Here is a 21,886-nt window from a genome sequence, read left to right as displayed (position 1 = left end):
GCATGGCTGGATTCAGGTCCTCGACTGATTCCATCTGATCTTCACACCTCTTGGCTCTGTTTTTTTAGGGAGTTTCTCTCCTTATGGTGACAAGATAGTCATGAGCATCTCCGTGTTCATTATTCTATCAGCTTTGGTCTCGCCAGGAGAACAGGGACTTCTGTTTTTCAAGTGCTCCAGTAGAAGTGCCAGTACCAACATCATTGACTCTGTTGGATGTCCAGGCCTGAAATGTTCCCTGTGGCCAAGAGTGTATGTTGCTCTCACATGACCAGGCTCAAGTGTCATGTCCATCCTGGGAGCCATAGGGTGCAATCAGCCCCAGGTAACACCTGGGCAAAGGATGATGCAGGCGTGTTTTCCTAAAGGAAAAACATGGTGCTGTTACTAGAAGAGAAAGAGATCATGCTGAGCAGAATAATTGCCAACTCTGTCACCCCCTTATTCATCTCAGGTAGAGTCCACCTCTCTTCCTCAGCCCTCTTAGACATGACTCACCTCCATTCTAGCACTCCTTTATATACAAGCCAATCTTCTCCATCGAATTGGGAATTCCCTGTGATTTTTACTGATGCCTATTGCTTCAGGGCCCAGCACAAGGACTGCTTCAAATTAAGCACGTACTAAATATTTGTTGGGTGGTGAGAAAACAGTGTAGACTGGAAGCTCAATTCTCCCATTCATGGGGTGTCTCTCTCTCTCTCTCTCTCTCTCTCTCTCTCTCTCTCTCTCTATATATATATATATATATATATATATACATACACACACACACACACACACACACACACACACACACACACTACCTGTGCTGGTCATGACTCAACATTGTGGAGAAAGATGGATGGAAGGGAAGAAGGAGGGGGACACGATCCCTGATTCCTGAGGTATTTATCAGTGAAGCAGGCCACTGGAACTGCACACAGGGCAGTTTTCTGGGATTGGGTCACTCAGGAAGGCCCATGAAGTAGGAGCAGGAGGACCACACCTCCCAGTTTGCCCAGTCCCTCTTTACATCTGTCACTCTCTTTCACTCTCAAAAGTACCCTAGTTTGGATGATCAATTATATGGTCACACTGAGCAAGGCTCTTTCTCTGTGGGGGCACTTGCTGTCACATGCCACAGGCTAGTAGACTTTCAGAGCTGATGAAGCCCATAAGGAGGAGCCAGCCCAACATCCTCATTTTACATGGAGATACAGGAGACAGGCATGTCTTAGGGACCCATGTTATCTGCACAAAGAACACCCATGTTTCTCTTGGAGGAAAGTGTTGCACCTGTTATTTTTCATGCATTTTTATTTCAGCAGCATTTCATCTTCATTAATTCATTAACTAATTCAATAAACATTTATTAGTACCTGCAGTGTGCCAAGTTGGCTGCTGGGAATGTAGAAATGAAAGAAGTCTTATTCCCTCTACTCTCTGAAATACTTTCTAATGGAAGGACAACATCATCAGCACCAGTTGCATTCCAGCTTGATGGGTACAGGGCACCAGAGAGAGGGGCTCTGAGGGAGCTGTCAGGGTTTGTTAAAGGGGTCTCATAGGAGCATCCAGGAAACTCAATTATTTCAAAGAGCAAAATAACCCCGGATTTTGGGTTCATCTGGGCAGAGATGAACAATCATGCTTGTTGATGAGTTGATCCTATTAATTTGGTTCCATGCTAGTACTCTAAAAGTCATTGTTGTATTTCACAGAACTAAAACAAATATTTCAAAAATTTATATGAAGTCACAAAAGACCCCGAATAGCAAAAGCAATCTTGAAAAAGAACAAAGTTTGAGGAATCAGTCACCCTAGCTGATATCAATCTATACTACAAGGCCATAGTAATCAAAGCAACATGGCACTGGCATAAAGACAGACATATAGATCAATAGAACAGAATAGAGAACCCAGAAATAAACCCACACTTGAAGGTCAATTAATATATGACAAAAGAGGCAAGAGCATACATTGGGGTAAAGATAGTCTATTCAATAAATGATGTTGGGGAAATTGAACAGGTACATGCAAAAAATAAAATGAAACTCGATCACCTATGCACAAGAATAAACTCAAGATGGATTAAAGACTTAAATGTAAGACCATAAAAATCCTAGACGAAAACATAAGCAGTGAAATCTCAGACATTTCTCATAGCAATATTTTTTTCTGATCTATCTATCTCAAGCAAGTGAAATAAAATGAATAAGTGCACTCCATCAAACTAAAAAGTTTTTGCACAGCAAAAGAAACGACCAACAAAATGAAAACACAACCCACTGAATCGGAGAACATATTCTCTCCAATGATACATCGGATAAGGGGTTAGTGTCCAAAATTTATAAAGAACTTAAACAATTCAACAACAAAAAATCCAATTAAAGAATGGACAAAGAATCTGAATAGACACTTCTCCAAAGAGGACATACAGATGGCCAACAGACATATGAAAAAATGCTCAACATCATTAATCATCAGAGAAATGCAAATTAAAACCACCTCATACCTGTCAGAATGACTATCAATAAATCAACAAACAACAAGTGTTTGTGAGGATGTGGAGAAAAGGGAACCCTCATGCACTGTTGGTAGGAATGCAGATTGGTGCAGCCACTATGGAAAACAGTATGGAGTTTCCTCAAAAAATTAAACATGGAACTGTCTTATAACCCAGCGATTCCACTTCTGGGAATATATCTGAAGAAACCAGAAACACTAATTTGAAATAATATCACCCCTATGTTCATTGCAGCATTATTTACAATAGCCAAGATATGGAAGCAGCCCAAGTGCCCATCAGTAGATAAGTTGATAAAAAAAAAAAACAACTGTGGTACATTTACACAATGGAATACTACTCAACCGTAAAAAGAAGGAAATCTTACCTTTTGTGATAGCATGGATGGACTTGGAAAATATTATACTAAGTGAAATAAGCCAGTCAGAGAAAGACAAATATCATATGATTTCACTTATATGTGGAATCTAATAAACAAAATAGAAACAGATTCATAGACAGAAAACATACAGCTGTCAGAGGGGAGGATTTTAGGGGGCTGGGTGAAAGAGGTGAAGGGATTAAGCAAAAAAAGAATTCAACTCACAAACATAGACAACAATGTGGTGATTACCAGAGGGAACAGAGGGTTGAGGGGAGGTAGATGAGAATAAAGGGAGGATAAATGGTGACATAAAGAGACTTGACTTTGGATGTTGAACACACAATACAATATACAGATGATGTATTACAGGATTGTACACTTGAACCCTATATAATTTTATTAACCCATGTCACCCCAATAAATTCAATAAAAATGTAAAAATAAATAAAAGTCATTGTTAAGTGACTATGTATGAGGTCATATGTCTATGTTTCTTGATAGCCTTTTTAGACTATGTAAAAAAAATGTGAGTTTACTTATCAAAGGCAATAGATATTAGAAAATTATTCTTTCCCATAAAATTGCAGTAATGCCTTATTTGCCTGGCAACCTCTTGTCTGATAATCTCTGAAGTTTGGAACACAGCTGAGAACCAGGTCATAAGGAGCTAAAGACCCCCATGAAGAGCCAAGAGAAATCACTCTAAGTCCATGAACTAAACATGCCCACCCATCAGGTCTATGAAAGATCCTTAGTAATTCAGCACTGATTTTTTTTTTTCTTACCTAAATGCAATCTTAGCATGCTGGAACTAGAAATCCAAAGCTGTGATATCCATTATGGTAACCACAAGTTGCAAATGGCTATTGAGCAATTGCAATGTGACAAGTCTAATGGAGATGGACCATAAGTGAAAATACATGCTGCGTTACCAAGACAGTATGAAAAGACAATGTAAAATTTTTCATTAATTATTTATTTTGGTTCCATGTTGAAATAATCATAAATTTTATATAGTGTAGTAGATAAATGTTACTAAAATTAGTCCTACCTTTTAAGAATGATTTTCTTTTAATCCTCACCAGAGAATGTTCCCCTCCCCCCCTTTTTTTAGAGAAAGTGGAAGGGAGGGAAAGAGGGGAAAGAGAGAGTTAGAAACATTGATGTGAGAGAGAGAGACAGCAATTGGTTGTCTCCTGCACAAACCCTGACTGGGACCAGGAATAGGACCTGTATCTCAGGTACCTGTCTTTGACTGGGAATTGAACCCAAGACCCTTCAGTGCATGAGCTGATGCTCTAACCACTTGGAAACACTGGCCAGGGCTTAAGAAAGTTTTTAATGTGGCTACAGGATGTTTCAAACTGCTTATGTAGCTTGCATTATATTTCTACTGGACCATGTGGGGTCCGGGAAGTGGAGTGTTTGTAAAGGAAGCTCCCAGAGGCATTGGCAGTGCAGTAGAGACTGGAGAGTTATTGAAGAGGCATCTAACCATCTTGGGGACATTTAACGTAGAGATAAACAGACATTAAAGCAGCTTATGAAAACAGAACTGCATTCTAGACAACAGTCGTTGGTGTCGACCAAGAAGGTTGACTTGCCAAAAAGCATCCAGCTCATAATCCCTTCTGTTTTAGAGCACACAGAGGTGCAGTATATATTACAACTCCCTAACCAGACAATAGCAAATGAAGGAAGACCAGATTTATTGTAGGTAACAGGGTTTACAAACATTATCTCAACTGCCAGGTTAAGCATCTCAAAATATTTTTACATGAAATCCTTGAGACTCAGAGAATTGCCTCCTTTTGGATTATTGGACCATGACAGCTGCAAGAAGCCCTAGAGAAAATTTACTGAGTGTGGGGGCTGGCAAAGAGCCTCGGCTAGGAATGCAAGGCCTCCGTGTTCCCATCTGTATCATGATGTGTAAGGGTCCACCCAGCTTTCACACACTGAACTCCAGTGTGTGTGTGTGTGTGTGTGTGTGTGTGTGTGTGTGTGTGTGTGTGTGGTTTGGGACTAGTTATCACTCATCAACAAAATCCATAGCAGTCTAGGAAAGCTGAGCTGAGGCTGGGGGGTAGGGCGGCAGCCTCCTTCCCAGTCCCTGTCGCTGGGCCGCTTGTCAGATGGCTTCCCCAGGCGCCCATCTCCCTGGAAGAAGAGCAACGGTTTCCTCTTTTACGGCCCTGCGCCTGGCCCCTCACTAAATATCTCTATTCAGGCAGCACTTTGAAAGCGAGGCAATGCTTCAATTTAAATGCTTTATTAGCCCAGAGTGCCGCCTCAAATCCTTTTTGGAAGCAAGCTGGGTATAAATTACAAATAAATAAATAAAATTAGCCCAGAAGCAGCAGCTGGGGCCAGCTGTTGGAAGGATGGCTGAGGTTTTGCCATTAATTGGGGCATCCTTTACCGAAGTCCTGCCTGCAGGGGAGAGGAGGACATGTGGACTGACTTCATTGTTCTTCAGAAAACCTGCCCAGTGCCCACCCCACTCCCTCCACCGGAGGCTTCAATTCCACAGAAGGAAATCTCTCACACCTCCTCCGTGTTAAGTGAGAGATGTAGAGAGCGTGATTTCTGCCTTTAAGGGGCTGACCGAGTTAAGGATAAAGAAGGTAAAAAATGACGGGGACCCAGGGCAGGAAACACAGGAGTGAACAAATGTGCACATTTAGCATGGAGAGCAACCACAGCTGGCCGAGGAAAGCGGCACAGGCCGCCTGGAGAACAAGTCAAACCCTGGCTGCCATGAACTGGAACCTGAGCCTGGTTCTGCAGCACCATTCTGATGCTCTAGCAGAGGGACTGGTTGAACTGCAGGGCCGCCCCAGCAACTACCTTGGCACCCCACAGGGGGCCCCAGAGCCAGATGGCCCTTCAGAGTAACCTAGAATTGGGGCAGGAGGCCCGGGCCTTTGTGCTCTTGGGTACCAGTCCAATCTGTGTAACCCTGGCTAAGGGCAGTTTTTCCAGCTGAGATGCTCTGACAGTTGGAGGGAGGAAGAGGATTCTAGGGGTGCACACAGAGGCGGACTAACTCCAGAGAGACCTTTTTCCATCATTTTTCACCATGCAAGTTATTAACTGAACACCTTCGGCATAATGGGCCTCTGACACAAAGGAGACCAAGACTCAGTCCCCGTCCTCCAGGAACTTACAATTCAGCAATGGAGACAGGTTCAGGTGCATTCACTTCATAAAGGGCTAACCTCTGACTTCAGGCTGCTGCTGCTGGAGGTCCAAGGCAAGGAGCAGTTCTGCCCAATAGAATCAGGGAAAATGTTCCAGGAGCGGCCCTTCGAGTCAGGTTGGGTTGGTATGCAGGAATTCACTGGGCTGAGGGGGAGAGAGATGTGTCTTAGACAGAGGCGACAGAACATCCTCAAAGTCAGAGCAAGGCCTGGTTGTCACTGGTCTGGGCAGATGGCCCCTGGCAGGACAGTGACAATGCCCTCCCCTTGATCTCTCCGCAGACAATACACAGGGTCATCAGCATGGACGACAAGTTGTCTAGGATGAGCCGAGCCCTGGCAGAGATCAAGAAGCGGTTTCAGAAGACAGTGTCTCAGTTCATGAATTCTGTCTTACTGGCAGCAGGTAAGGGGCAGAAAGGTGGGTGACAGCCTGTCCGTCCGATGGCTTTTCAAATCCTGAGTTACCTGCAGATTGTCTCCAAGGATAGCTCTTTACCACCCCAGGGAGGTGGGCATGACGGAGATTTCCCCATTGGTAGATGGAATTCCTGGACGCGGGACGCCTAAGGGACTTGCTCATCACCACACAGCTACTAATGGTGACCTGCGCCACCCTCCATTTTTGAGTGTTTTCCCATGTGTCTTTGATGTCTCCATATGATTATCTTATTTCTCTGGGTCTCATCATTTTTCTGTATGTGTCTCTGTCCCCACTCTCACACCTGGTTCACCTTTTAGCTCCATCTACTATCTATCCCTTTGTAGCCCCTTCCTCTCTCTTCGTTATAGATCTCGGCAAAAGAGAAAAAGCAGCCACCTCACCAGGCTGTCCTGTTAGGCCCACAGAGCTCCCCAGGGCCAGTATGGGGAGCCTCAAGAAACCCTTCCACATCTGGACTCTTTGCCCTGCTGATGAGCCTGGGGACAAAAGGACATAGACACACACACCCACCCACACCACTCCATGACACCCCAGGCTGGGCATGGAGATCTGTGCTCTCCCCATGGCCTCCCTGGGGTATTTCTCCTCACCCCAGAAGACTCAGTTCCACTGTGCCTCTTCTCTGGAAAGCCCCGATTCTCCCAGCGAAGGGGGCACACTCTCCTCTGGGCTCCACAGCACTTTATGTGTGCTCTGGTAAATCTTACAGCCTAGCATCATGAATATTTCTGTTTGCCCACCCCTCCTATACTGCCACTGGGAGTTTCCAGAGGCAGGGAAGCAGTTTTGAGTGATCTCTCTATGCCCAGCACCCAGCATTCAGTAAATGGTAAGTGAATGAGAGATCCTTGGCCTCAAAAGTTTTCCAGTCTAGTAGGGAAAGTAAAATAAGAACACCAATAAATGCAATGTAACAACAACAACAACAACAACAACAACAAATAGATGGAAATGACTTAAATCTGGAGACACAGGAAAGCATCCTTGGGGAAGGGAACAACAGGGATGTATTTGTACCCATCCTCTGCACTGAGTGCCGTGGCAGTCTCGAAGCTGATAAAACACAGGCTCAATTCAGAGAAGAGGGATCTAAGCTGGGTATGGATGAATGAATGGGAAATGGGATTGATTCATTCTTACATTCAGCCAGCATTGACTGATGCGCTAACTGTGCTAGGCTTGGAGCACTGTGCCAGACAACAGAGGGCAGGCAGCTCAGCAGAAGAATCTACAGGAGTGAAGGAGTGGAGAAGGAGAAGAGCTGAAGGGTTCCCACATGCAGAGCCTTACAGCAGTGAGGTAAGGCCCCTGAGAGTAACAGCAGTGTCTTCTGTTAACAGGACTGCTCACCATAGAATATCCAGCAAGGGCTCTGGGAGAAGTAAATCGAAGCAAAATGAAATCCTGGGCCTTTTCCGAGCGGGTCAGCAAGCTAAATCAATATTCAGAAATCCTTGCATCACGTAATCAGTCAGCCCCACCCGAATCCTCGGCTTTCGAGACTCCGAAGGAAGAGCCTGTGTCTGCTCCAATAATCCCCACTCAGAAGAAGACCTTCAAATTACAAGCCAAAGCCCTGGCCACACTCAGGTGGGCTTGAGCCTTCATTTCCTCTAGCTTCTGTGTGCCAGATGCTCGCGTGCGTAGTGGACACACTGGATGAGAAAATAGATGAGGCCCCTCCCTCTCGGAGCTGGAATTCTCCGGGTGGGCAAAGATAGAAGGTAAACACATGAATCACTGACGTCATTTCGATGGTGAGAAGGCTAGGAAGAAAAGAATTCATGTAAAGCAGAGGTTGGCAATTTAGGGCCATGTATAAATCTGGCCTCACTGCCTGCCTTTTTAATGGGTGAGCTTAGAATGTTTTTTTATGTATTTAAATGCTGGGGGGGGGGGGGGATCAAAAGGAGAACTTCTCATGACATGTGAAATGATATGAAATCTGAATATCAGGTCAATAAGTAAGGTTTTCTTGGAACACGGCCACGCCCACTCATACACATATTACCTATGGCTGCTTATCCTGCTAGGACAGAAGTCTTGAGTCTTTGTGACATACCAGTAGTCCATCTGGCCTGCAAAGATGAGAACATTTGCACTGTGGCCCTTTATAGAAAACGTTGACTAACCCCTGCGATAGAGAGTGCCTAGGAAATGGGGTGGGATGTGCTACATTAGGTAGACAGGTCAGGAAAGGCAGTCTGGAGGGAATGATGTTTAACTGGAGACCCGAAGGATAAGAAATAGGCAGCCCCAAAAAGGGACGAGGAAGGAACCTCAGGCAAAAGAACCTCAGAGCAAGTACGAAAGCCCTGAGACAAGAATGAGTTTGGTACGCGTGACTGAAAGTAAAAAGACCGGTGTGGAGCCTCATGGTGAAGAAGTGAGAGTTATATGAATTGAGGACAGAGAGATAGGCAGGAGCCAGATAAATACACTTGTTACTGTTATAAGAAGTCATTCCATTACTTTAAAATGTGACATCATCTGACTTAGGGATTAAAAATATATATATATACAGTTTTAAACCGCAGCCAGTGTTGCTCAGTGGTAAACATCGACCCAGGAAGCAAGAGATCCCGGTTTGATTCCTGCTCAGGGTGCATGCCCAGGTTGTGAGCTCAATCCCCAGAAGGGAGCATGCAGGAGGCAGCCAGTCGATGATGTTTCTCTCTCATAGATGTTTCTATCTCTCTATCTCCTTTCCTCTCTGAAATCAATAAAAATATAAATTTTTAAAAAGGTGACATTTTCATAAAGTTGAAGAGAAAGTGAGAAAGTAAGTTGTGTGGCTATCTGGGGAAAGAGCCAAGCAGGCAGAAGGCACAGCAAGAGCAAAGATCCTGAGGTTGAAGGATAGGCACCGGCCTAAGTGGCCAGAACTCAGTAAGCAAAGGTGGGAATATTGGAGAAGAATAAGAGAGGTAGCCCTAACCAGTTTGACTCAGTGGATAGAGTGTCGGCCTGCTGACTGAAAAGTCCTGGGTTCGATTCTGGTCAAGGGCATGTACCTTGGTTGTGGGCACATCCCCAGTAGGAGTTGTGCAGGAGGCAGCTGATCAATGTTTCTCTCTCATCGATGATTCTAACTACCTTTCTCCCTTCCTCTTTGTAAAAAATCAATAAAGTATATTTTAGAAAAAAGAATAAGAGAGGTAAATGGGGAAAGGCAGGGGGGACAGATCATGTACAGCCTCAAAGGACTCTGCAGGGATTTTGGCTTTTATTCTATGATAGGTGGAAAGCCACTGGAGGGTTTCAGAGAGAATAGTGACATGATGTGACTCACATTTTTTTTTACTCGCAATTGTATTACTTTATTTCATATTTTTATTTATGCATGCATTGATTGATTCTTTTTTTTTTCTTTATTGATTAAGGTATTACATATGTGTCCTTTTCCCACCATTCATGCCCTCATCCCCCTGGTATCTGTGTCCATTGGTTAGGCTTATATGCATGCATACAAGTCCTTTGGTTGATCTCCCCCTTATTCCGCCCCCCTCTACCTTCTCTCTGAGGTTTGAGGTTTTATCAATGCTTCTCTATCTCTAGATTTGTTTTTGTTCATCAGTTTTGTTGTTCATTATATTCCACAAATGAGTGAGATCATGTGATATTTATCTTTCTCTGTCTGGCTTATTTTGCTTAGCATAATGCTCTCCTATTCATGCTGTTGCAAATAGTAAGAATTCCTTCTTTTTACAGCAGCATAGTATTCCATTGTGTAGGTGTATCACAGTTTTTTAATTCACTGATCTGCTGATGGCCATGTAGGCTGTTTCCAAATCTTAACTATGGTAAATTGTGCTGCTATGAACATAGGGGGGCATATATCCTTTCCGATTGATGTTTCTAGCTTCTTGGGATATATTCCTAGAAGTGGTATTACTGGGTCAAATGGGAGTTTCATTTTTAGTTTTTTGAGGAAATTCCATACTGTTCTCCACAATGGCTGCACCAGTCTGCATTCCCACCAGCAGTGCACCAGGGTTCCTTTTTTCCCCCCCGCATCCTCACCAGCACTTGTCATTTGTTGATTTGTTGATGATAGCCATTCTGACAGGTGTGAGATGGTACCTCATTGTCATTTTGATGTTATCACCGATAAGGGTTCATTTACAGAGAACTCATACAACTTAACAAAAGGAAGGTGAACAACCCAATAAAAAAAATGGGCAACAGACCTGAATAGATACTTTTTGAAAGAGGATATAAGGAAGGCCAAGAGACATATGAAAACATGCTCAAAGTCACTAAATCATCCAAGAAATGCAAATCAGATTTTTTTATTTATTTCAGAGAGGAAGAGAGAGGGCGAGAGACAGAAACATCAATGATGAGAGGGAGTCTCCTACACATCCCCAACTGGGGATCCAACCCACAACCCGGGCATGAGCCCTTGACCGAAATCAAACCCAGGACCCTTCAGTCCACAGGCCAACTCTCCATCCACTGAGGGGCTGCCTCTTTCTTGAGTGGAGAGCAGACAGGCTTGCTGGTGGGTTGAATAGGACATGGGGTGAGAGAAAGAAAGGAGTTCAGGATGACTACAAAGCTTTTGTTGGATGGATGAACAACTGAGTTGCTTATTACTTGAGGAAACAGGCCCAGCAAGATTAGGGGAGCCATTCAAGGTGGTGCTGCAGGGAGATAGGGGGCATGTTGGTGGTGGAGGCCAGGGTTGAACTGCCTGCAGACTAGACTCCACAGCAGTGGGGCCTTTGTCCATGTGGAGTCAGGGCCCACTGAGCGCCTGCCCACTTGCTCCTTGCAGGGGGAGGGCCACGGCGATGCACAGCCACACGAGGTGGGCAGCCTCACCCTCTGACTGCCCACTGGTGCTGCGGAAGCTCATTTGTAAGGAAGACATCCGCGCTGGCTGCAAGTGCATAGTGAAGCCACCCCTGGTATCCGACGTGGAGCTGGAACGCTTCCTGTCAGCGCCCCGTGACCCCAGCCAGGTGCTGGTGTTCGGAATAGTGTCAAGCCACGTTCCTGCCAGCTCAGGACAGCTCAACTGGATCCTCAACACAATCTACTGTCACCGGCAGCAGGGCCGTGCCTCACCCTGCATCCAGGTGGGTCCTGGGCCCTGCAGAGGAGTCCCCAGTGTCTGGAGGTGGGGAGGTGGTGGGGGAGGGCTACAGCTGGCCGAGTACTGGCTGAGAGATTGCCTCTTCATCTCAGCACAGGGTCCTCCTTCACTTCCTTTGCTCCTTGGGGCCTTTGCACACACTCTTCCTACTGTTTGCCGTGGTTCTCTCCTGTTCATCCCCTTGTCCCAGGACGAATGTCACCACATCAGTTGGTTGCCCTTTCTGACCTTGAGACAAAGTCAGGCCCTGTTGTTTTCTTCCAGAGCACACACCACAGTTTGTGGTTATGTGCTGGTGTATTTAAAGCAGAGCCACACTCACTTCTAGATCCTCAGGGCTAAGGAATGTTTGTAGTACCTACTGTGTGCTGGTCCTGTGCAGGTCTCTGCTCCATGTTGATTGTGACACAGCCCTGGAGGGGCGCCCAACATGGTGCGGCTGTAACTACGGTGAAAGGACAGCTCTAGGCAGGTGGGAACTGGGGAGCAAAAGAACGCCCCTCCCCTCTCAAGGGTCTGGGAGAGGCCCCCAGGATGAAAGCGTTTGGGCAGGTGGGTAAGTGGTTCTGGCAGAGGCAGTGGCCTGTGCCAAGGCGAACAGGGGAAAGACCGCTCGAGGTCCCAGTTCATCGTGGGCGGGTCAGTCAGGAACACATGGAACCACCTGCCTCCTTGCTGCAGAGTCATTTCTAAATCTCATCAGCCATTCCAGCAGTGTTAGCACAGTTCAAGGGGTGGCCCTGCCCCCAGACCACCTGGAGCAGAGGATGCCACATGAGCCCAGAGCTATGTGTCCACATGGTGCCTTCCTTCAAACTCTCTTCGTCTTGGTGCCTCTCAAATCTATTGTCTTCACCCATCTTCCTTTGGCTGCAGCCCTTAATTCTGATTTTCGTGAATACCCTGGGGACACCCTCTCAAGCCCTCCTCCCACGACTGGCCCTGACATACCCACCCTCAGACCTGCACTCCAGCCAGTGCCAGGAGCTTGGCATTGGAACCCTTCGGATCAGACTCCAAAAGGCTTTTTAATACATCAAAGCCACATGAGTTTTAAGCTTAGAATTGACTTCAGTTTATTTCAGGGCTATTCATTGTTCTCTAATAATTATCCATAAGCACAGAAATGCATGGTGGTGCCGCCCAGCCATGAGCAGCATAAACAGTGTCCTGCTGCTGGTAGACGGGCAGGAGGATGGAGGAGTGCAGAGAGCAGGCCTGGAGGGTGTTTTCAGATTGCACTGCCTCTGTTCTCCCCTCCTCCCCCACTCAGGGTCTTAAGACAGAACACTTTCCTGATGTTCTCTCGCTCTGATAGCTAGAACACAAGGTGTGGGTGCAGGCAGATAAATCCAGAAAGTATCACATTAGCTTTATTAATGAATCCATAGCATCCAGAAAGAAGGAGGAGAAAGAGATCAGCTTTACTCTGGATTGACCAGACCAGACCTCAAGATTTGGGTTGAATTCAGTGGTTTAATGACTGGGAGGTGTCCAGTAGGCATCCAGCAGGGAGGCAGGGGGCAGAAGAATCCTGGAAATGGGTATGCCATTCCCACCTTCAAATCTCCACACGGGGTCTCTCAGAGGAGACAGGAGCATCCCAGAGACTGCAGAGGGCCAGGCTAGTGGTGGATGTCACATGGTGGGGCGATCATTTCTGTGACAGCTTTCACCATTAGAGGGCCCTAAGTGGATCTGGGACATTTTCTGGGATGCCATGAGTAGGGGGTGTGAAGGGGGTATTGTATGGGGCTCCAGAACTCAGTGGTAACCGATCTGGCTGAGAACGCAGGAATCTGAGTGCGTCCTCGTGGCATGGAGGTGATGGGCATTCATTCTCTTGGCAGTGCCGGCATGACCCCTACCGCCTGCTGCGGTATGACCTCGACAGCCCACTGCAGAAGGACCCGCCCCTGCTGGTGAAGAAATATGCTGTGATGCAGGGGATGGTTCTGGTGAGCTGGAGCCCAGCAGGGGACTCACCACCAGCTACCAGCTGCCTCAGTTTCCATAACCGCTACCCTTGTGGAAGCATAGATGTGGGAGGGGGTTTTCTCCCACATGTCCCCAATCCCAGGAGACTGAAGGGGCACTTAATTGGAAAGTCAAATACTCTTCTGTTTGTTTATTTTAAATAACTTTTTGCTTAAAACATACACAGGGTAGGAGAAAAGTAGGTTTACAGTTGTTTGTAAAAAAGAATATGATAGGCCCTTGCTGATGTGGTTCGGTGGTTAGAGTGTCAGCCCAAATCCAAAGGATTGTGGGTTCAATTCCAGGTCAAGAGCACTTACCTTGGTTGCAGGCCAGGTAGGAGGCAACCAATCAATGTGTGTCTCTCACATCAACGTCTCTCTTTCTCTCTCCTCTCCCTCTCCCTCCCTCCCTTCCACTATCTCTAAAAATCAATAGAAAAAATATCCTCAGGTGAGAATTAACAAACAAAAACCATAATAATTAGTAAATAATGTGATAATTAATAAATTATACAAGAATAAGCTGGGGTTTTTAAAAAATATTTTTTATTGATTTTTTACAGAAAGAAAGAGAGAGGGATAGAGAGTTAGAAACATCGATGAGAGAGAGTCATCGATCAGCTGCCTCCTGCACACTCCCCAGTGGGGATGTGCCCGCAACCAAGGTACATGCCCCTGACCGGAATCAAACCCGGGACTCTTCAGTCCGCAAGCCGACGCTCTATCCACTGAGCCAAACCGGTTTCGGCTAAGCTCTGTTTTATGTACTCACAACTGTAAACCTACTTTTGTCCCACCCTTTAAATTCATGGGGAAAATTTGGAAGATACAATTTAGAATATTATTACTTCATCATATCACCCAGATTGCCTCATCTGTTATACAAGTGTGTGCCGGCACCTATGGGAGGCCCTGGGTGATGCTTATGCTAATATTTTGGTATCTGGCCTTTCCACTCTTTCTCTGATTTGAGGGTTCTGTTATTTAATTTAAAATGATATGAATATTTAAAAAAAAGAAAAAGAAAAAGGTTTTGAAAATTTCCCCATGTCTTAAAATAGTTTGTGACACCTGATTTTTAACTGATGTGTAAGAATCTGTCATTTTAGTTTTTCTATCTGTGCTGCTTTTGGGGGTCCTTTTTAGGTTATTTCCTTTTTTTTTATTATTTGTCTATTTTTTGTTCATGGCAAATAACTAATGATATCCAATACTAATGAATATCCATGCACAGAAATCTTTGTAGGAGATTGGCATGTAGAAGGTGGGGGCATAGAGAGCCATAGGGCAAGATCCTTGCCCTCAAGGGGCCCCTATCGCCTGGGACCAGCTGGTCAGTGTATGAGAGCGGGTGTGAGGCCAGGAGCAGGAAGACTCCCGCTGGCCTCTGAGTCCTGGGAGGTCTTGTGTGTGAAGTGACATTTGAGCTGGTCCATCTGGCGGAGGGAAGAGGCTGGGATGATGGGCTTGTGACCCGGGGGGCTCAGACAGAGGACAGGCTCAGCCACACCTCAGTGGGTGAGGTGGGAAGGGCAGCACCTCTTCCCGGGCACCAGAGAGAGGCCCGGATTCTGGCACAGGCTCTGAGGGCTGGCACTGTCCGGAGACGCAGTGCTGATGTGCCGAGGGCCTCTCCTTTGTTTCCTTCCTGTCTGTCAGCAGATGTTCGCCGGGGGGAAGCTCCTTTTTGGGGGCTGCGTTTTGAATGGATACGGCTTCAGCAAGCAGAATCTGATGAAGCAGATCTTCCAGGCTCGGCACGACTGCAAGATGGGCTACTTCATGCCAGAGAACTACAAATTTAGGTACAACGGGGAAAACTCAAACTCAGGAAGGATGGCAGCAGGCCAGGGTGTGGAGTGTGTGGGGCAGTCTGCGCTATGGAAGGGGCACTGGTGAGCCAGGGGAGTGAGCTGAGGATGGGTCCGCGGTAGACGCTGGCCCGGAAGGACTTTGCAGGTGGGTGGGCGGGGACGAGAGCGGGCCGTGAGGGGTTGCGCCAGGCCGTGCAGCTGGCTGCTTCGGGACACAAGCCTTGGAAAGGGCCCTCTTGGAGAAGGAGGGACACAGAATCATTTGCCCAGGGCTGGTTTCTGTAGGGAAATCGTGCAGACGGGCATTTGGGTAACATCTTTAGTGACACCCCCGCCTTCTGTCCCACTGCACCCAACTCCATCCTGTGTGTGATCCAAGTCCTGCCTCTGCTTTGTTTGCTGGCAGGGCCACAGGCAAGGGCCATTCATGGAGTGATCTCAGGTCCTTGTAAAAGGAATCGGGGTGGCCTCGCTTAAGTCTGCCTCTTGGCCTCCGAGCTCTGGCTTTCCAACGAGGTGATGCTCATTATAGAGCGTAACTGGGGCCCAGCTTGGGTGAGATGTACAAACACAGGTCTCTGGACTCAAAGCATATAGCCTGGTCCAGGGAAGGAGCCTGGCTCTTGGCATTGCTGAAGGCTGTCTGCGGAGAACGGAGCCGATTCTAGAATGCCTGAGCCCTGCGGCGAGCAGAAACCTGACTGGGTCAGGGGTCCTGCGATGAGGCTGGAGCCCCTGCTCTGCTCTCCACCATCTGGGTGACCCTGGCTGATCCATTTGCCTTCCTAAGCCTGCTTTTCTCCCCTTAAAATGAGGTGATGATGCCCACCTCACCGGGTTGCTGTGGAGATGATCTGAGCGTACTGGTATGTTTGCTGGAGTGCTTCGTACACCTGTGTGCAACTGCACTGAGTTGGGCATCCCCCGCTCCCACAAGGCCCCTCAGCTTTCTAGGAGTCCTGACTCCAGTCTCTCCCTCGTGTGCAGAGTTTGGGGCTTGTCAGAATGTCTGGCCGATCCGAAAGAGGTTTGGGGGAATTTGCTCCCGAGAAACTGTGGAGGTTACACCATGACCCCAGCATCCTGGAATGCTTTAGTGGAGGAGGCAGGGTCAGAGGAGGCTATGGATGTTAGGAAGGTGCAGAGAGGAAAGCTACGGAGAGCCTCAAGGCTTTGCTCACTCTGTCCTCAGGGACCTCTCAGCTCCAGCAAAAGAGGCATCAAGCCAGGCCCTGGGAAGAGAGTGAGTCTGTGTGTGCACAGGGACAGGGTGTGGCAGAGCTGACCCTTGAACCTCCCTGTCCTAAGCGGCCTCCCCACCTCCGCACCCAGGTAGCTATCCCTACCGCCATGGCAGTTCTCAACAGGCTTGGTTCGGCTCCAGGGTTTTGTGGCACTGTGAGAGCCTGCTGCCCACCTGCTCTGGTCAAGCCACTCTCTTAGGAGAGCAAGAGGGAAGGAGGGAGGGAGGGAGGGAGGGAGGGAGGGAGGGAGGGAGGGAGGGAGGGAGGGAGGGAAAAAGAGAAACATGAATGTGAGAAAGAAACATCAACTGGTTTCCTCCCCTGTGTGCCTCTACTGGGATTGGAGATCAAACCTGCAACCAAAGTACATGCCCTTGACTGGGAATTGAACCCACGACCCCTCAGTCCGCAGACAAACACTCCAACCACTGAGCCAAACCAACCAGGACAGCACCACTCATCCTCACATGGCGTTCCCCTATGTGCATGTCTGTGTCCACATGTCCTCCTTTTTATAAAGACAACAGGGATGTTAGATTGAGGCCCACCCTACTCTGGTACGACTTCTCAACTCACTACATCCGCAGTGACCCTATTCCCTACATCTTGGGGTACTAGGGGCTAGGATTCCTGTATATGAGTTTGGGGGATACAATCCATAACATTGTACATGATGCCTTATTTCCTTGGCTTCCTGTTCTCTCCTTTGCTCGTTTGATGGTCAGGCAGAGTACAGGTGTTGCGGGCATGGAGTTAGGGCAATTACAATCAGAAAAAGAAGCCAGGGAAGCCAACCCCAGTGAATCTCTGGGTCCCCAGGGGTCAGGTCTCCCTTCACTCTTCCTCTGGAGAAGCACCTGCGCCCTTTTCTCTCTAGGAACTGGAACATTGGGGGAGGGGGGCAGCTCTGAGTGAGGGCTGCCTGCCCAGGCACCCCCAGCTCCGAACCCCCTCTGACTGGGCCTCTGCTGAGCACTGCCCTCCCCTCGCCACCTCCCCGCAGCGTTTTACCCTCCTTCCTGGGCCTGGATGACACGGACTCGGACAAGAGAACCGTGCTGGATGACGCCCAAGGAAGCCTCTCCTCGCTGACCGTGGGGGACAAGACGGAGGACTATTTCCCGGAACCTGAGAGGAAGTAGGTGGTCTCCCAGCCCGGGCGGGGGGCTGCAGGACCCTCTTGTGCAGGGGTCTTCAAACTACGGCCCGCGGGCCACATGCGGCCCGCAGAGGAGTCTGATCCGGCCCGCCAGGTTTTTTGGGCAGTGAGCACAGCCGAGGTGTTACAGTAGGAATTAGTAGTTCATATAGTCCGGCCCTCCAGCTCTCTGAGGGACCGTGATCTGGCCCCCACTTTAAAAAGTTTGAGGACCCCTGCTCTTGTGGTTGCAGAATAGGCCTGGCTCCCAGAAGCCACGGGGGGTTAAGTGACCCCGCGAAGTCCCATCTCTGACCTCTGACCTCTCTTATCCACGTGCTGCCCAGTTGCTCTGGTCTGGTTGGCGGAGATGGAAGCCTTTGAGCTTGTGGGAAACCCCACTCCCAGACCCGTCTGTCCGTCTGAGCGGGTGGAGGCCGCAGGCTGTCTTCCTGCATAAACTCCCCAGACCTGTCAGGTCCACTGACTGGGCCATGTTCACTGTGAAGCGAATCACGTGCTCTGCAAGAGCGTGAAAAATCACACACTTCTCATGCAGACAGAAACGCAGAACTGTGAGCACCTAGAGAAGCCACAGGTGCGCTGGGACCCCCAGGTTGGAGCGATGCCCAGAGGACCTCAGCTGTTCAAGGTGGAGGTCAGGCTTACCTCGGCCCCGGGCCAGCGCAGGGATCAAGCACCGTCCAGACCAGCCCGCTCCACCCGTTTCCCAGCCCTCGCTTCTCTCTATTTTGATTTTTAGGATGAAACAGCCTGACGTGGATCTGCATCCTGTCATCCAAGGAAGGACGGACAGTAAGAAGAAGCCGGCCTCCAAGAAGTGATGCAGGCCCCTTGACCACTGGAGTGCCAGGCCTGGAGGAGGCTCCTCCATTGCCCGCCCTGCCCTGCCTCCCCTGCCCCCACCCCCTCTCTCTGAGCCTCTGTGTAATAAACAAGCATGCCTCCAGCATCTGGGTGAGGCCACGGGCTAGGCTGGCCCTACAAGGCCAGAGGCCCCCAGCAGCCGGGTTCCAGGTCCAGTCCTTGGAAACTGGGTGCTCTGACCCAAAGCCGTTTCCGTGGCCGGTGAAGCAGTCTGGATTCTCCTGCTCTCAAGGAAACCAACCTGATCAGGGGGCCACACCAAATGAGACATGACCATGGGAGGTCTGGGATGGGACTAAACTCTGCCCTTCTCCCTGTCACTAGTTAGGAATGCCTCAGGTTCTGGCCCAAGTGGACAACAGGGTGTGAGAGAGAAGAGGGAGAGGGGAGACAGGAAGAAAAAAAGCAGAGCAGAAGGAGACAACACTAAGGGAGAGACAGGAGAGAGATGATGAGAAGGGAGAGCGCAGAAGGGGGGGGGTTGGGGGAGAGGGAGCCGAGTGGGAGGTGGGAGGGAAGAAGAAATGAGGGAGGAGGGAGAATAAAGGGCAGATGGAGAGAGGAGGAGCAGGCCCTGGAGTAGGACAGAAGAGGCAGTGACAGGCCACACCCAGGAACCCTGTGGTGGCACCTGGAAAGCCAGAGCCTCTGTGGCCCATCTAGCCCACCCTCATTACCCAAGCCAACAGGCCTGAAGCATCCTTACCAGCATCAGGGGCCCAGAGGTGGCAGCCGTGGGTGTGCTGAGGCCTCCCTGGGGGCACCTGCTCTGGCCCCTGCTTGTCTGCGGCTCTTCCCGGGAGCAGGGTGAGGACCCTGGAGTGTCCTCCTTGTTCTCCGGGCCCGGAAGAGAGACTTCAGGCCTGAGCTGTGGGTGGCCTTCAGTGACACGCTCTATACTTGACTACTTGTGTTCCCTTTTGTAATAGATGCTTTTTAAATCTGAATTTTTGAGGTTTAATTGTTTAAAATTTACCTTTATTGTTGAAAGTGTTATAGATGCCCCCCCCCCCCCGATTAACCCCCTCCACCCTGCACCTGCCCCCATCATTTGTATCGTTGAAAGGCTTTTTTTTTTTAATTATACATTTGTCCCTGGTAATGGATTTGAAATGACGTACTATGTTCGTAAGCCTGCGTACTTTGATACTTCAGGGTCCTGAGCGTCTAAACCACTCTCCCGTCCTCCCCTTCTGAGCACAAGGACACACAGAATTGGAAGGAAGGGGAAGCAAGGTGCACCTCTGTCTAGTCAGCCTCCGCATACTGGATTTACGTGTATACGCTGTCGATGAGGCCTGGGAAGCCCAGGAGTGGCCTGGCAGGAGCAGATACAAATCTTCTCTGAAGGTGTTTACTCTCAACCCAGACCTAATAGGATTCCCACAGAGAGAACACAGTTGAATGTTAGCTTACAATCCAAAATTTAAAAAGACACATCAAAGTGAATGAAAACAGATATCAAATATTAAATTAAACATACAAGACTTTGGATATTGGAATTGTCAGGCACAATGTAAAGTGAATGTTTTCAGTGTTTGGTTTTTTTTTAAAACAACAACAACAACAACAACAAAAAACACACAGAAGGATCTGAAAACATAAGCAAGGAGCAAGATGTTACCAAGCAAGAAAGATATGGACTGAATTTCGCTTCCAGACATATTGGGGTAACTGGGACTGGAGTGTCCTCCTCACACAAACAACCAGGGAAGAGAAGCAGAGTGTGTTCTGTAATCCCTCCAGCTTTCTGCCAGACATACTTTCTGGGTCATGATGTGGAGGAGAGTTCAAGCACAGAATGGAGTATTGCTGAACTGGGGAGACGGATCAGAGTTTGGAGAGACAGCAGTCAATAGAATCTGTGGAGCAGAGCATCAGAGAAGGGGGAGCTATGCAGAGAGAACTCGAAATTTGCATAGGGATCTCCTCTAGTCTTTGGCTGCAGGCTAAACTGCACATGTTTAGGGTGTGGCTTGGAGATTTCCACAGGTAAAAGAATGAAGTTGGACCCTTTCCTAACACCACATACAAAAGTTAACATCAAATGGATCAAGAACCAAATGTAAGACCTAAAACAATGAAACTCTTAGAAGAAAACAGGACAAAAGTATTGTGACATTGGATTTGGCTGTGATTTAATGGACATGACACAAAGGCACAGGCAACAAAAGAAAAAATAGATAAGTTTTTGGACTTGATGAACATTTTAGAAATGTGTGCATCAGAAGACACTATCCAAGGAATTAGAAGGCAGCCCACAGAATGGGCAAACATATTTGAAAATCATATGCTGATAGGGGATTAATAGCCAGAATATATAGAGAACTTCCAAAACAACTTAATGCAAAACTGGGCAAAGGATTTGAATAGTCATTTTTCCAAAGAAGATATACAAATGGCCAATAAACACATGAAAAATGCTTAATGTCAGTAGTCAGTAAAGAAATGTAAATAAAAATTACAATGAGTTACCATCTCACACCCATTAGGATAGCTACTATCAAACAGAAAATAGCAAGTGTTGGTGAAAATGTGGAGACAATGGATTCTTGTGCACTGTTGGTGGAATGTAAAATAGTAAGCTGCTGTGGAAACCAGTATGGGGGGTTCCTCAAATAATTAAAAATAGAATTACTATATGACCCAGCAATCTCAATTGTAGGCACCCAAAAGAATTAAAGGCAGGGTCTCAAAGAGATATTTGTACATCCATATTCATAGCAACGTTATTCACAACTAGAGACTCAGTGCACAAAATTCATGCAATGGCCTTGGCCCTGGCTCCCACCCACTGCCATGGTGAGGGACCTCTGCCTCAGCCCCCACCCACTGCAGCTTTGTCTGGAAGGAAGGACGTCTGGATGGTCATCCAATCTAATTAGCATATCACACTTTTACTATTATAGACTAGAGGCCTGGTGCACAAATACATGCACCAGTGAGGTCCCTTGGCCTGGCCTGTGGGGTCAGGCCAAAACTGGCTCTCTGATATCCCCTGAGGAATCCCAGATTGCTAGAGGGCACAGGCCAGGCCAAGGGACCCCACTGGTGCACAATTGGGGCTGAGGAGGGACATGGGAGATTGGCCAGCAGGGGAGGGACAGTGGGCAGGCTCCAGAGCATGTCTGGCAGGTCTTGCTCAGTCCCAATTGGCCAGACCCCATCAGCAAGCTAACCTACTGGTTGACTGTGTGGCCC

General features: G+C 47.9%; 1 protein-coding gene across 3 annotated transcripts in view; it reads left to right on the top strand.

Moving 5' to 3' along the window:
* Window positions 1–19,142, top strand: part of LOC311631893 (uncharacterized protein C3orf20) — a 42,296-nt gene extending 23,154 nt beyond the window's left edge. For 2 of the 3 annotated variants that reach the window (XM_084902566.1, XM_084902568.1), the window contains 7 exons: window positions 6,359–6,482; window positions 7,862–8,111; window positions 11,302–11,605; window positions 13,473–13,580; window positions 15,264–15,406; window positions 17,663–17,797; window positions 18,561–19,142. In XM_084902566.1, coding sequence (XP_084758692.1) covers window positions 6,359–6,482; window positions 7,862–8,111; window positions 11,302–11,605; window positions 13,473–13,580; window positions 15,264–15,406; window positions 17,663–17,797; window positions 18,561–18,642 — 1,146 coding nt within the window. In that variant the 3' untranslated portion in view covers window positions 18,643–19,142. The remainder of the gene's footprint in view (window positions 1–6,358; window positions 6,483–7,861; window positions 8,112–11,301; window positions 11,606–13,472; window positions 13,581–15,263; window positions 15,407–17,662; window positions 17,798–18,560) is intronic. The other variant, XM_084902567.1, reaches the window with a different exon arrangement.
* The last annotated feature ends 2,744 nt before the right edge of the window (window positions 19,143–21,886 follow it).

The sequence above is a fragment of the Pipistrellus hanaki genome (assembly GCF_964339955.1).
Source record: "Pipistrellus hanaki genome assembly, chromosome: 13".
NCBI lineage: Eukaryota > Metazoa > Chordata > Mammalia > Chiroptera > Vespertilionidae > Pipistrellus > Pipistrellus hanaki.
Note: the sequence above shows the minus strand (reverse complement) of the source record. Positions and strands in the feature narration are given on the sequence as shown.